General features: G+C 39.0%; 1 protein-coding gene across 1 annotated transcript; it reads left to right on the forward strand.

Annotated features, from left to right (window-relative positions):
• Window positions 1–2269: 2269 nt before the first annotated feature.
• On the forward strand, window positions 2270–16694 carry ghrhra (growth hormone releasing hormone receptor a; the record flags this gene model as incomplete). The annotated part of the gene is made up of 13 exons (XM_081373649.1): window positions 2270–2314; window positions 3032–3140; window positions 7721–7828; window positions 10613–10713; window positions 11190–11287; window positions 11455–11591; window positions 11951–12100; window positions 13243–13303; window positions 13476–13545; window positions 13795–13886; window positions 15757–15886; window positions 16005–16046; window positions 16539–16694. 13 exons carry the CDS (start codon window positions 2270–2272, stop codon window positions 16692–16694), a joined length of 1299 nt encoding a protein of 432 aa, XP_081229775.1.
• Window positions 16695–16923: the final 229 nt, after the last annotated feature.

The following is a 16923-nucleotide window of genomic DNA, read 5'->3' on the forward strand; positions in this document are numbered from 1 at the left end:
AGTGGAGTAAAGCATTTGGTGTTCCTTTGACAAGCCACTTTTATTCACAACCTGGATTGAATCATATCTGAGAATAACCTTTCACAAACTCTAGTTCTGAACAGGTCTTCTACTAAAGCTACTACCAGGAGTGTGGTTCGAAACCCACGAGGACATTTGTCAAACATAGATCGATTGAAGGTAAAATAATTAACTATAAAGTGTTTTTAACTAGGATCTGAGATCTCCATATCTGATCGGATTGATCTGGTCAAAGTGGCTTTTTGGAGTGGGTTAAACTGTGTGATGTTCCTACAACATTACATATGCATTAAACACTACTGTTCTTTAGAATATAGATTAAATCAAGTCTAAACCATACCTACAACCCAAGTTTTGAGCACAGTAAACATCTAGTAGGAGTGGGATTCAAACCCATGTGACCTTTTGTCCATTTACGCCTTAACCACCCAGCCACCCTGGTCTCAAACATCATCTGATATGGTTGTCTTTCAAACACAGAATAACGGAAAGAAAAACAATAAATCATATAGTGTCCTTAACTAGGATCAGCACATTAGCTGACCGATCCAGAGAAAGTGAAATGTCTTTTTGGAGGGGAGTAAAGCATTCCAATTTTATCAATATAAAATCAAAAATTAACCTCCTCAATGAAAAAGATTGAGAGACAATTTAGAAAAAAAGTATTTGGATGATGTAACAAAAGGCAATTGGAGGAGTCTACCATAGTGATTATTTTTTTTTTAATTTCTAAAAGAGAGCAAAGAATGTTAATACTAAATCCCCCCCAAAAAAAATACTTTATCACAATAAAAAAAAAATACTTAACCAAAAAAGTCATTACAAATGTGGTTTAAATGTTATTATTTTGGTGTGTTAAACATTGTATTGTTATGCATACCATTAATCATACCCAGCATGTAAAATGTGGAGAGAGAGAGAGAGAGAGAGAGAGAGAGAGAGAGAGAGAGAGAGAGAGAGAGAGTAAGAGACAAAGAAAAGAGGAGGTAAAGGAAGAGAGCCTCAAGAAAGGGACCCAGAGAGCCAGAGAGCACCAAAGAGCAGAGCATCAGTTACAATCTTCTTTTATCCACCACCCGCTGGTGAGGTCGACTAACAGCAGATGGAGAGTATGTTCGGTAATCTACTGCTTTTCCTGCAGTTCCTGGACGTCAATGTTGAATTTACTGTTGAATTTGAACCACTGAATTTGTGGAAGCGAATTTGCAAAGCGAAATAAAATGGACAGAAAATTGCCTGTTGAATATTATTGGTTGTATTTTTAAACAGTTTGAATATTTTGGAAGTGAAATATGAAGGTGAATATGGATTATTGAATTTTTAATAATGAAAAGGTGTTTGAAATGTTTTTAATTGAAATATTCACAGCTTAAATATTCAACCATGTTGAATTTCAGCCCATAGAAATGCAAGCCCTAAAAATACAATGCATTAAATGCAAGCATGGTTAATGCAATGCCTATGTTTTTTCAAGTAGTGCAATTCAACAGGCTTTTTATTTCAAAAACATTTGACATTATTTTACTTCCATACTATGGGAACTTCAAATGGTCCTTGTGGTAGAAAGAGGGGGTAGAAACACAGGAAAGCAAATGTCTTTGTTAGTTTCAAATATCTTGGATTATTTTCAATCCTACATCTGTTTATGAACCTTAGCTTTCATTTGCACCTATTGTGTAATCTTACTGCCTGTTCCACCAGAGATATTCAACAATGAATGAAAACTGTGCCGACCAACCCCCGTGCCAACCAATCCTGGTCTTCCCTGCAAAATCCCTAGAAATGGTTTACTGTCTTTTTACCAATGTTGTTTTCAATTATTCACATTTTGTCAGACTACATTTCCTCTCCCCTGAATCATCTGCCCCTGTTTGACAAACTAAAAATAGATGTTTTCTCATATTAAAGAGATTGATGCATCAAGCATTTGTTTGTCTACAAAAGCATAAAGGATAGCTTACCTCAACAAAATCACACATCTCTGAAAAGATCAGCATTTCTCCAGATGCATTTCACAAACAGCTGCTTATATATTCAGCTGTGAAATTAGGTTACATTTTAAAGTCAATCCGCCAGTGCGCGCTCCACGAGCCATGATGAGGACGCGCACACACGCTTCAGTGGAAGAGAGAGAGCGACTGTGAGTGTGAGTTCAGTCTGTCGAGTCTGAATTGAGCAGATCACTCTGTTGGAGGAGTTACAGGGATATTTCGTGTTTCTTGGGTCATCACACAGTGACTTTATTAATATGACGGTTCTACATCTGTGCTTATTCGCGACTTTTTGGAGAGCTGTAAGTATTTAATGTTATACATTTTCTCCATATGACCATTATATAAAAATACTTTTAATAGATTCCTTTCAGAATGTACTGAACTTGCCTATTCGTTTTTTTATGTCTTGCTCAGATTTCTGCAAACAATTGCTGAGTTATGTGCATCTGTCAGAAAACATTTATGGAAATATGCTTACAAAGACATCCGTAGTAAAAACGCTAAAGGAATTGGAATTTCCATCATAACATGGAATCTAGAATTCTGAAAAGTGAAAAAAACGCATGCTTTCTTATATATTTAGCAAAGTAGGAAAACTGTACCAACTGTTTAATTTGTATCCCAATACGCTTCTTTTGCATTGACTTCAAATTATAATAAAAACATTTTTTTTTTTTTTTTTTTTTTTTGTCTAGGGTCTTATTTTTTTCGGGGGAAAATGTAAACAAGTGTGAATTTGGGCAAGATGGGAAGCATGACTTCTTTGAAATCATTTTACATCTTTGAATTAGAGAGACTGCTTTTGATTTATGGAGATTAAAAAAAAAGGAGGGAGTGGATTTTTATCACTGTAGGGTGGTTGTGTACACACACTGCCAACACACATTTATGTCCAAACACCATACAAAAGTGAATTTTGCATAATAGGTCCCCTTTAAAAGCTGTGAGCCAATGCCACCTACTACTAATCTACTGTATATATGTAGACTGGTTAATGTGCCTTTTTTTCTCATTAGGTGCATGCTATCCATCCAGATTGTGCTATTATCTCCCAGCTTATCCAAAACCAAAAGATCTGCAACAAAAATAGGAAGAGAGAGATGAAGAACCAGTCCCAACAAAAAGGTTGTACTGATGAAACATTACATTACACTATAGTGATATATATCATATTGATAAAAATGCACACTCTCTGTGTGTGTGTGTGTGTGTGTGTGTGTGTGTGTGTGTGTGTGTGTGTGTGTGTGTGTGTGTGTGTGTGTGTGTGTGTGTGTGTGTGTGTGTGTGTGTGTGTGTGTGTTTGTGTGTGTGTGTGTGTGTGTGTGTGTGTGTGTGTGTGTGTATCAGCAGCTGATGTGTTCATGCTTAGCTTGGCCCGGTTAACTAAAGATGAAATTACCATGCAGAAATGTAACCATGTTACTTTAATTGAATATAGTGAGGGAGAGGAAGGAAACGGTTGAACTACAGAATTTACCCACATTAGGTCTGTGGTTTTTGAAGACAGAGCAATTCTGTAGTGTCATTTTAGCGGATTACTACTGAAGTCCTTTTTTAATAGGACTTTAATTGTTAAATAATATACAGACAGTCGGAAAACAGCTAAGCACTGTGGAAAATCTCCCGAAAGAAAGCTCCCCCTTTAAAGCTCTTTAGACCAGTCAAGCATAAACTCTGAAGTGACTTGCAGAGTTATTAATTATTTGAAATGAGTTTCGATTGGAGTTCTGATTATGTTCCTTCCGAAGACGTAAGTTCTATGAATAGAACTTTTTTGAATGAGATTAATGCAGACAGATGGTTCAACCCACAGGACATAATGATAATTATGTTACGTGACATCTTAAACCTCCGGAGATCTGTGTCCTTATAATTTGACAATGTGTGAGTTGTAAAGGAGATTGTGTGAAATGGTATTTCTGCAGCACGTTCATATATGCTTTATCTGAGCTTTAATCAAACAAGGTAAAATGCAACAATATTGTTACCTACCGATGCAAGTCAAATTAGGACTCCATGCTGGTTAATAGAACATTTGCTATGCCATGTTAGAATTCAAACAAAATTCAGCAGAACAGAAAAGCTTCACCTCAAGATTTAAGATAATAATAGTAATAATAATCAGTAATTGGAATGATTACAATTTAATCAAATTAATTACATCATTTGCAAATTAATGAATCCCAATTAAACTTGTATATCAATATTTTCTGGGGGAAAAAAACTCCAAATAAGTGTGTAAATGTCACAAGACGTGCTCTTGTATTCAGTCTGCAGCATTTTTAAATTGCTGATCCATACTCACAGACTGTCTGTCTGACCGACTTTGACCTGCAGACTTTAAAAGGACATGCCTTCCCCTCAGCAGGAACATACAGAGACAAAGCTGTCAATGTCTTTAAGGCGAAATGCAGTATTTTCTTAAAAAATGAAGCTTACAAACAGGGTTTTCCAGCCTGATGAGCCATAAGACCTTTAGAAGATTGTATGAGGCCATAACATAACCCAGGAGGGATGCACTTTGCCTTTGTTGACAATGGTACACTGATCAAGCATCAAGCACTCATCTAACAAGCAAGACAGAGATCAGTACTCTCGAGGGGACTCTGGAGTGGACTCTGGCTGGCAAACAGGAATGGAGGAAGCCGAGAGGCGTGCGCTGCCCAGGCACACAGGACAACCATGGCGTAAAAGGTAAAGACTAACCTCTTGGCCACGGCAGGACTGACAGGGAAAACGGGTGTCTCAGGAATTGCCTCCTTGGCCATGAGTGATAGATCAGTTGGCTCGGGAGAGACTGGAGCAGAGGTAGCCAACAGGGAGGTGTATGCAGCCCAGACACACATAATGGTGGCAATCTACAGGCCATGACGGGACAGACAGGAAGAACGGGCTGCTCAAGGATGGCCTCCATGACAGGGAGCTCAGGGACCATTGGACTTGGGACCACTGGAGTCGGGTCCTCCAGTACCATTAGACTTGGGACCAACGGAGTCAGTTCCTTCAGGACCATCGGACTTGGGACCACTGGGGTCGGATCCTCCAAGACCATCAGACTTAGGACCACCGGAGTTGGGACCAGTGGAGTCAGGTACTCCAGGACCATCAGACTTGGGACCACCGGAGTTGGGATCAGTGGAGTCAGGTACTCCAGGACCATCAGACTTGGGACCACCGGAGTTGGGATCAGTGGAGTCAGGTACTCCAGGACCATCAGACTTGGGATCACCAGACTTGGAACCACTGGAGCCAGGTACTCCAGGACCATTGGACTTGGGACCACCGGAGTCAGGTCCTCCAGGACCATCGGACTTGGAACCACTAGAGCCAAGTATTCCAGGACCATCAGAAGTGGGACCACCAGAGTCAGGTCCTCCAGTACCATTGGACTTGGGACCAACGGAGTCAGTTCCTCCAGGACCACCGGACTTGGGACCACTGGAGTCAGGTCCTCCAGGACCATCAGACTTGGGACCACCGGACCTGCGCTTGCGAGGGCAAGGTGATAAATAGACGGCTGCCACCTGGGAAGCTGCAATCCACTCCGCATAATAAAAGAGAGCTGCAGTGGTCTCCGGTGCCCCAGGAGAAGCTGCAATGGGCTTGGCCACCTCTCAGTGGGCGGAAAATGAGGCGGACCTGTTCTTCCTTCTCCAGTTCCCGGTCATTGGAGGACTGGGGCTTCCACTGACTGAATGAAGAATGGAAGGACAGTCAGTTTGGGAAGACCTCATGCTGCATGGGGACTCTGACTCCCCACTATAGTGTGAATAGCGCACAAAGTCCCAAAATGGCAGCCTTGTACACTTGTCTAAAAAAAATTGGCTCCATTAAACTGAGAAAGCATCTTCCGGATAGTATCCATGCCACCATGTATATCTGCCAAGTGTCTGAAATCTGTCCAAAGATTTGCAATCCCAAAGACTTTCAATTGCACAAACCATATTCATGTGTTAATTTGCAAGGAAGCCATGCCCTTGATGTATTTTACCTTGTGCTTTTTTCCCCTCAAAGAATTGTGATACCCCCAAACTGAGTATAAAAAATTAATGTTGCTATGAATAGCCATAGACATCTAGGTCACTTTGCAACAGAAGTCTTGAGACACTGTTATACTACAGCCTTTCACATTCTTTATTACTCTATTTGACTGTTCCAGCTTTTCATCGTTTTAATAGACTGGAATTTGTATGGCATGAATGCATGCAGATATTGACTAGTGAACAGAAGCTTACTGACCTTTGAAAACTGGATGCATGTCTAGCTAATGAATATTCAGTGACATCATATTAAGGACACTAATATTTGTCAAAAAGTTGCATTTACTTACGGTCCATATATGCCTTTAGGCAGCAAACAGAAAAAATGTTTTACATGCAGATGAATGAGCAGTCAATAAGAGTTCATCCAATGCAATCACTGGCCTGCACATGTTAGCATGATAAAAGACTGTTGTTAGACTTGGATATAAATTAACCCTGTCTATAAGATAATATGGGCTGACTGGGCAAGCTGGTGCTGCTCTGTTAAAGGGGTCATATAATGCCATTTTTGTACAAGCTAATATGATTCTTTAGGGTCTAAATTAAAAGTTTGTAATATACTTTAATTAAAAATTCTCATTAGTATTGTAAGAAAACACTAATTTTACCTGGTCAAAAACAGCTCTGTTTTCAGCACGCCGTTTCAGTGCATGTGTCTTTAAATGATAATGAGCTTTGCTCACTCCGCCCCTCTGTTCTGTGCGTACACCGTTTGTAACACAATAACCACGCGTTGTTCATTATAAACCTGGGATTATGAATTATATTGAGAACGTCATACATGGAAAACATGCTGTAATGTACCCTGAGTGTAAACCTTAGATGCATTCATCGTGAAGCCTGCAGCAAGGTTTGCAAATTTCGCAAAGATTAATATAAATACTAATATAAAGGTTAATAAAACATTACACTCACATCTTCTGGAGGTTCAGCAGTAACACGTTGGTACCGATCCGTTTTTTCTCGTTTGTAAAGCTGTCTGTTGTGAAATGATTCGCGTAAACATGAAAGCATGGACGATCGTGGGGAATCCCCGTGAGGGAATCCCCGCGTCAATCCTTTGGGCATATCGCTTCAAAAACAAAACTCAGCCACTGCATCTATAACGGCTCAGATTTAGGAACATCCAAATGACTGCTGTGTTCCTTATTACATCTAAGAACAGAACACCACAATCGCGTAGACGCCATTCTACTCCAGCATAACAACAATGGCGGACTACTATGACGATGGCTGTCACAGCTTGCTCAGGGCGGGTCTTGTGTTGAAGCACTGCTGTCAATCACAATCGCGGGAGGGGCGTACGATCTTATGACGTCACAATATCGAACGGCTTGATTTCATAGATGGTCAAACATATAAGGAGATTAAAACAAAACCCCTGGATGGATTTTAATCATGATAGGATGGTTGTGTACAGGCACTGCCAACAGACATTTCAGTGCAATCAACTTGTAAAAGTGCATGTACCATTATATGACCCCTTTAATGTAGATGGATCAATCACTAGCTCACTAGTAGAATCATTTTGTGTCAATCGTACAGTTTGGAAACGTCTGACAATGGAAATATTGGTCAAGGAAAGGAAGAGTCATAGAATGAATTTAACATATACTGTATTGTCAACAGCTTTTAAAAAAACAGTTACTCTGTGTGTCTCAGGTTGTGGGACGGATTGGGATGGGATCCGCTGCTGGCATACAGCTAATTCTGGACAACTCATTAATGTGTCCTGTTCAGAAGTCTTCCAGCATATATCTAACACTCAAGGTCAGATCTATCTATCTATCTATCTATCTATCCATCCATCCATCCATCCATTGATCCATCCATCTATGCATCCATCCATCCATCCATCCATCCATCCATCCATCCATCTATCATTTCTTGGGCTCTTTGTCATTGCTGTCATTCTTTAACATCAGCTGGTGTGAGCTTCAGGCTTATTTCGTTTGAAATGTTTGTCAAACAGCAGCAGATGATTTTTTTCTAAAGGCTGGTGCAATAACCATAGCTGAAAGCTGTCACAGTTATAGTTAGGGGTTGTAATATTATACGGGTCAGTAGTCTTTAAAGTTACAGGGCTATGATTCTGTGAAATGTTGAATATGCAGAAAGTCACAGAGCCCTTGAGATATTGGGATTCAGCTTGAACTACGATGACCTGTGTATATAGACTCAAGCATGGATTTTTTCAGCTGGCTAAATTTAGTTTAAATTTAAATGTGCTAATGCAGCACAATTCATGAACATTTTTTCACAGCTTAATTTCATGGCATGCAATCAATTTAAATTCCTAAAATGGAAATACTTAATACATTTGCATTGGGACTACATGAATAATTTTCATTGGCCATAACTGGATAAGATGAAAGAAATAAAAAAAAGATGTATAAAAGTGGAAATAAAAGATGACAGAGATGTTGGGCAGATATTTAGTGCTCTACTAAATTAAAATGAGGTTATTTGATTTTTTCTTGTCGCATGTCCGAAAAAAGAAAGTGCTTCACAAATAGCCAAAAATTTAAACATGGCTCAGTTCTTTTCATTTTCATTCTGTGTGAAAGGCATAACAAAGCAAAACTGTTTACATAGAACATAATCATAATCATAATTTAATTCGGACTGCAGACTCTGGTAAAATATAACACTTTGCCAGTGTGGGATAGATTCAGCTGCAACAGTGTGGCAGTAATGAAAAGCTGTGAAGGAAACAAGATCAATCTTTGGATTTTAAAATCGATATCGACATCAAATGAGGATTGCGATGAATGTGAAAGTCGATCATTTTACCTAACCCAATTTTACCTAGTCCTTATATAAGATTAATCTTTAACTCGTGTCAGCGTTTCCTTCGCTGCTTGTCAGTGTTTTCATAAGAAATATGATTGTCTCCTTCTGACAACAAACAATATAGCATTTGTATAATCCATAATTTCATCAAAATTCTCTTCAACAAGGAAATGTGACGTCTGTTACTGCCACTAAATATTAAACATCAGGTGGTATATATCACATCTGTGTGATTACTTTTCCCCTAAATCCGTAAATGTAGGATTAAATCTAGTCTGGTTTTGTAAATGTTTTAAATCCTCTAGGAGTGCTTACAGATCAGGATGTTCAGATGACAGTGGACACTTACCAACAGATCTTAATCAGGGCAGACACCATATTTCAAAATGAGGATGGAAGGAATAGATGTAGTACAGATGTACACACACACACACACACACACACACACACACACACACACACACATACTGTTATATATATTCTAACAACGAAAAATTGTAAGAACATGAACGCTCTGGACAGTTGATGGGGAAGTGTTGCACTGTCATGAAAGTTTAAGCCTTGCCATCTTTAATAGCTCAAGAAGACACGAAAGGAAACTCAATTTGCTACTCACGCTCTAAACATCTGAATCGAATACTGAATCGAGCTCTCTTTCACATCTTCTTCTGCTTGAACAGACATATTCAAACAAAATTATGTAAAAATTCCAATCTTGGTAAGTATCCTTGGTCAGTTATTAAGTGAACGTAAACAGTTGAGAAGTAAAACACGTGCTGTGTAATAGAATATTTGATCTGTGCATTAGCTCTTGAAGTGACAGCAGTCTAATATTCCTGCAGCTGTTTGATTTTAATGTCAATCAAACAACAATCACTCATTGCTCTTGACTGAATAACTTTTGTAACTTTAATAAGGATTAATCTATGTTTCGTGTGTGTGTGTGTGCGCGTGTGTGTGTGTGTGTGTGTGTGTGTGTGTGTGTGTGTGTGTGTGTGTGTGTGCGTGTGTGTGTGGTCCTGGCAAACCCTACATTATTAGGACAAAACATCTCCACATAGAAGTCAATATCTGAAATCCTTGCCCTTGTGGGGAAATTTTTGGTCCCCATGAGGAAAATAAATCATACAGAATGGAATTTTTTTAGTTTTCTGTGAGGGTTGTGTTTAGGGGTAGGTTTAGAGCTAGGGGATATAATATTCTGTTTGTACAGTATATAAAAATCAATATGTCTATGGAAACATGAAAACCCAACATGTGTCTGTGTGATTCCGTGTTCTTATTCATTTCCAGCGTTATTCTATAATTTATAATTTAAAAGTAGTTGCTGGCCGGACTCACAGTGCTGTTCAGATGCTCAGGGTAAAGCAGGTGAAGCCGTGATGCACAAAAACACCTGTTCTGCCTCAGGAAAGCCACCAGCAGCAGGTTTTATCCCAGTTCTAGTGATCATGTTTTCCCCTGAGCATTCTCCAGGCTTCTGTCGGTATATTTGGAAGTGTTATGAAATGGGAATTGTGCTTACCGCTCTCTGAAATGAGGGCTGATCAGCAGGAGTCTGTAACAACTCACAAACTTGAGACTTATTTGGCACTCATGCGTATGAGAGATTTTAATGACTATTTATTGTGATCAAAACAAAGGCCCTTTAACAGGGTTTCTCGAGCAATAAGGTTCAGTGAAATTTTACAAAGCCCGTCAGGGACAAATGGTGCTGTTTTGTTATCTTTAAACCATAATTCTTTGCTGTCTGTTCGGCAGGTTTTATATACAGGAACTGCACGGCTCGTGGCTGGAGTGACCCATATCCTCCGTATGAAGAGGCCTGTGTATTTGAAGAGGATTCAGAGTCGGGGACTGCGGTGAATATATTCCCATAATACATGCATGATTGACATCAATGACCATAATTCTGAAAACATTAGCTGTGTGGAGTGACTCAGTCTGATGAATGACTTCCAGTGCATGTAGTGTGTGTACTTGAACTTCCCATGATGACCACCAGTGGTCGCTGTGTTTTGTTTTTGCACAATGCTTTGACCTCCTGCTTTCTGTTCTTTTGTTTCCTGTTCTTCTTTTAGGATTATTTTAAAACTAAGCAGGTCATGACCTCCTCATGCTGAAAAAAAAAACAAAAAACAATATTTACACAGAATATACATAGTCATTTTGGCCTTTAAGATTTGGAAGGGCTTTCCTTTAGACAGTTTTAATCAAAATCTAAGGTATTAGCTGCTGACACATAATGAAATATAAATCTGGTGGAATAGTTTGACTTGATGCAGTTTGTCTATAGATGTAAATTACTTTTCTCTCAGACTTGGCCTTTATTTTTCAGACAACTTACTTATCGACTTTGAAACAGCTGTACACTGCAGGATACGCAACATCGCTTATATCACTCATTACAGCCGTTACCATATTCACATGCTTCAGGTAACACTTAGATATTATCTTTATGATATCCAAAAGCAATTGTGATACACAAAATGGAATCAGGGTGAATGAAAATATCTGTAAATATTCAGTATGCAATCTTCAGAATAACCTTGTATTATATTAAATTATGTTTATAAGTACCCATCATGCTCTGTTCATTACAGGAAGTTTCACTGCACCAGAAACTACATACACATCAATCTGTTTGTTTCCTTCATCCTGCGGGCTAGTGCAGTCTTCATCAAAGACACCGTTCTGTTCTCAGATGAAACTCAGGACCACTGTTTAATGTCCACGGTGAGTGAGAATGTCTCTGTACGATGAAGAATTTTACACAGGTTCACTTTCCTCTCAAAAAGTCTCATAAAAAAAACATTAAGTAGCCGACCCAGTCTTTTTTCTAGCATTTTCAAGAAAAAGAAAGTCCTATCCAGGTATGGACTGGAAAACAATGCGAGGGTTATGTTTACTTAAGTTACATTTTTATTAATAATATTTTATATGAGCTTTATTTCAATTACCAAAAACAGTTATTAGTTTTTTAATTGTATTTAACACTGCTATGAAAGCAAACCTTTTCATGTTTAAATGAGGTTGATGTGTTCCAGTGCAGGGTTGTGCTCTCATTCTGTACCTGTGTGTGTTGTTGTTCACAGATAGCGTGTAAGACTGCTGTAGCCTTCTTCCAGTTCTGCATCCTCAGTAATTACTTCTGGCTGCTGGTGGAGGGCATGTACCTGCAGACGCTCCTCGCCCTCACCTTCGTCTCGCAGAGGAAGTACTTCTGGTGGTACATTCTGATAGGATGGGGTTGGTACATCCTGAAAAATGGCTTCCAGAAAGACTGTGTGTAATCAGATCTCCAGCAGTCTGCCAGGATTTGAGTACTAGAGGAACTATGAGCATACAAATTAGCAGTTGTGCGGTTCAGCGAAAAGAGGAGGCGTGTTCCGGCGCAAACGTTCCCTGGTGCTATTTTGCAGTTTCAGAAAACAATTCCGCCACTGACCAGGAAACACCTAGTCTAAAGTCAGTGGCGTTTTCAGTGGCGTGTTCAGATGCTATTTTAAGGGCGCATGCTTGGCCATAATGTAGCGTGTGCACAACGCGCATACACTTTGCTTCTCTCATCTACACACAGACGCAGCAGTTGCCATTTTTGCAAATCATACATAATTACAAGGAAAAATATTCTGCATGAGGGAAATCATTGTGGTGTCCATGAAGATGTGAAAAAGTAGGCATAAATCTAGCTTACACATTTACCCAAATTATTATACGCCTGTTTAACTGAAACTAATTTGGGTGGGTTTCTCCATCCCCAATGTCACTTCTCTGTGTTTTACGGCCCTGACGAGAACGTCGGTCTCCTCGGCTGTGAACCGCTCCTAGCGTGCGCCTGGCCAATCCGCCGTTATAATATCCATCCGCCATGGAACAAGCGGGCCTGCTCTTAAAGGGAATGTGAGATGACGCTCTGATTGGTTTATTTCACGTTACGCCCAAACCACACCTATGAGTTATGTAGCAACTTCAGACCAACCCATTTTAGATTTGCGTCGGGCACAAGAGTCATTTATCCCGCCGGTATAATAGCAACATTGCCCAAGACACGCCCACAAAGTTACTTGCGTTTCGCGTTTGATACTTGCGTTTCAGATCATTAAAATAGGGCCCATAGAGTATTTTGAGTTTGCATTTCACTGTTTTTAATTATTTTGAGGAATACTGAATCTGTTTTTGTGTGAGTGCATTATCAAGTAAATACTAGTTACTTGAAAAAGTAATCTGATTACATAACTCGCGTTTCCCCCAACACTGTGTGTCACATTATTGAGATCTGTTAAATCTGTTCTGAAACAAATGATATGTTAAAAACCTGCAGGTTGTTTTTCTGTGAATTTGGAGAAAGTATGCATTGTCTTTTTTTTTTTTTTTTTTTTTTTTTGTAGGCGTCCCATCAGTTGTGCTGATTGTGTGGGTGTTGAGCAGACAATTCTTTGATAACAGAGGGTATGTCACATCTTCAACTTTAAAATTATCATGAAACTAAACAAAAATGACCCTATTTACTTTCTTTATGCACTTTCCTGGTCTCAAAATTAGTTTGTCTTTGTAATATTTAATAAAAGAAAAAACTTTTTTTTTCCTTTTTGGTAAATAAATAGTTTTCTCATGTTTGCAGATGTTGGGATGACACAGATAATATGAACATCTGGTGGATCATTAAAGGACCGATCACAGCATCACTGTTTGTGAGTTATGATGTTGTTGTACATCAGATTTTGAGATTGACAACATTTATTCAAATTTTATAACATTCATTCAAACAGATATATATGTGTGTGTGTGTGTGTGTGTGTGTGTGTGTGTGTGTGTGTGTGTGTGTGTGTGTGTGTGTGTGTGTGTGTGTGTGTGTGTGTGTGTGTGTGTTTGTGCGTGCGTGCGTGCGTGCGTGAAAATATACCTGCTCTACTGTTATTGTATCTTTCTCTTTCTGACAGGCTAATATCATCATCTTCCTAAATGTGATTCGAATCTTGGTTCAGAAATTGAAAAGTCCTGGAGTTGGTGGCAATGACACGGGTCACTTCATGTGAGTCAAATAATAATGTGCAAGGAGTGCTGAAAATGAACGTTTTTCCAGACCTGTTAATTGTGGGTGAATTGAAAACAAAAAACTGTCTTTTTTCTTTCTTTAAAATATTTGCTTTTGTCAAACCAAATAGTTGTTTATTTCATTAGAGTCTTGCAGCAAACAGCATATAACATTATATCACTCAGAATTACTTACCAGCCAGTTTTCTTGTCTTTCATTAAAAAATATTGAGTGTAATCATAATTTTGTTAAACTGCAGAGACTATTTCACTACAGAATTTCCTGGAGTTATGCAAGTCAAATAAAAACTATATTTTGACATTTTCTTGAAAAAAAAAGTGTTTGCCTAAAATGCACATTAAACGGGATTTAGAGAATCACATATACAGTAGAGCGATCTTATTCTATATAGAGTATGTGTGCTATAGGTTCTTGACTGAGTTTTTAAAGAATACTTTATGCCAAAAAGGTTGCTTAAAAGGAGAAACCACTTAAATGATTGCATAATACTGTCATGTTTAATGTGTTGTTTCAAATTTTTCTAGAATTAAAGTATGTTTATGAGCTGTTTAATTCATAAAATTGAATCAAAATGAAAAAATATATTAAAACTAAATTAAAACTAAATTCATAAAATAATACCATGATGGGAATCCTAAAAGGTAAACATATTATGTATGCTGTTCTAGATGAAACCAGTTTAGAATCAAACAGATGGCATGTGTTAATGCGAGTGAAACGCATATCTGCAAAATGTCTGTTCATTAGAATACGGCTTTACACGCTGCCAGGTCGTGCTTCATGCATGAATAATATTTCGCATGAAGGTTCATGCAAAGGTGAGTTTCTATTTTAGGCCCTGTTGTGTCTCAATACCTGTACCTCCTGATAATGCGATGTGTATGCAAAGACGAAGAGAAATTGCATTTAGCCCATTACCCGGAGGCTTATTAGTTTCTGAAAGTTCAGATCCGTCTTTCAGATTTGATTATGTGCGATTTAACTTCATACTGGCACTGGGTTTGACCTTGCAACCTCAGCATTTATGAACGCACTAACTTTTGGTTATTCTCTAAATCAAAATAAAGGGATGAGGCTTGGTTCAGTTGCGTTAGTATACTATAGTGTGTTATATAAACCCCTTACCGGTAATGGTAAGGGGAGTGACACTTCCCAAACACACTCAAAGCAGTTGACCAATCACAACACACTGGTCCAGCCGGCCAATCAGAGCACACTGCACTTTTAAGTAGGAGGGGCTTCATAGATACAGGAAATAAACTGAGTGTTACTGACAGACTGAGAAGAGAGGTGCTGCAACAATGGAGAATATGGGAAAATAATTCATGAAAACCTATTCTACAGAGCCCAAAAAACAAATCAAGACTTGTAAAAAGAGCATAATATGGCCTCTTTAAATTAAATTGATTAATGAGGATAGGAGCAGGCTTCACTCAATTTTAATAATACACTTTTTAGAGTGCTGGCCTAAAAATATAATACATAAGAATAGGACAGAGGCCGCACTATGCATAAACGTTTTTTATTCGTTGCACAAACGCGTTTCGGCGTGTGCCTTCTTCAGTGTGCACACTGAAGAAGGCACACGCCGAAACGCGTTTGTGCAACGAATAAAAAACGTTTATGCATAGTGCGGCCTCTGTCCTATTCTCTTTAAATTAAATAAAACTTTGCTTTAATGCATGTTACAAAATATGTAGTTTATGTGTACTGTTCTTAAATGAAATAAATTAGCAGTGTGCTAAAGATGTTACACGCATGATACTGTACATCTAGTAGATGTGCTCTGAATTGTTTGTGTGATGGCATTAATACTGACTCATAATTATCTTTGATCTTCACACAGGAGACTGGCCAAGTCCACCTTGTTTCTGATTCCTCTGTTTGGGATGCACTACACTGTGTTTGCCTTTCTGCCGGAAAACACGGGTGAAATTATCCGGTTCTACATCGAACTCGGCCTGGGCTCCTTCCAGGTACAGATGAATTCATATTTCATGAAGAGATGATCTGCTAAGTATTATTTTACAGATTCAATAATGCGGAAATGTCTGATTTTATTCCTGAAAGTCTTTTTTTTCTCCCTTCCCCCAGGGATTTGTGGTGGCACTTCTTTATTGTTTTCTCAATGGAGAAGTAAGTATTCCCCATAATGGAAAACTTCAACATGATATTGATAAAAATATGTATGGTAAAGACGTTTAGAAAATGTTTAAACTGACTTTTTAAAGATGATTAGCAGATGCTTTTCCAGAAAAAGTGCTCTTTATAAGACATCTTGGAGACGTAGGCTATGTGCGCTTTCTGGGCTATAATACAATATCGGCAATCACAGACATTCGCATTTGGACAGGATTAGATTTCTCAGAGGATCTTTGAGTTTACAGAATTTTTTTTGGTATTTTGCCCTGGAAGTTGTGTGAGAAAAACACTGACATGGCAGATTTGGAAGTGGTATTGACTCAAGTCCTCCATGAAATCTAGTCCGGTCCGAATAGGGCTTTTTCTACACAACACGACTTTCTGTGAAATCGGTTAACTCTGATTGCCCAGATTTCGGCAGTAACTGTTGACGACTACAGACTAGAGGAGCATTAAGTGTTAGCAATGCTTTCTCTTCTCCTTCAGGTACAGGCAGAGTTGAAGCGCAGGTTATGGACGTGGCAGACCCAGACTCATCTGAGCCCCAGTAAAAAGCGTCAGGTCACTGTTACTCAGATCCTGATGCATGAGACTGCTCATCCACAGACTGACATCTGCAACGGCTACATCACGTCTGTGTGAACACACCTGGAGGTTGCAGGCGGAACAACAGGCTAAAGACTTCAAGCGCTTCCCGCTCAGCTCTGGAGAGTGGAAGACGGTCACATGAGAGGAAACAGGTACCCGTACAGCACTCGTCAAGGTCATGTTGAAAACACCGGAGTTGTGGATTTGTAAAACTACAACCAGATGTTAGAGTTTGTGACACAGCAAGTGTGTGGAGGCTTGATTTGATTGAGGACCAGTTGAT

The sequence above is a fragment of the Scardinius erythrophthalmus genome (assembly GCF_964197995.2).
Source record: "Scardinius erythrophthalmus genome assembly, chromosome: 9".
NCBI classification, from domain to species: Eukaryota; Metazoa; Chordata; class Actinopteri; order Cypriniformes; family Leuciscidae; genus Scardinius; species Scardinius erythrophthalmus.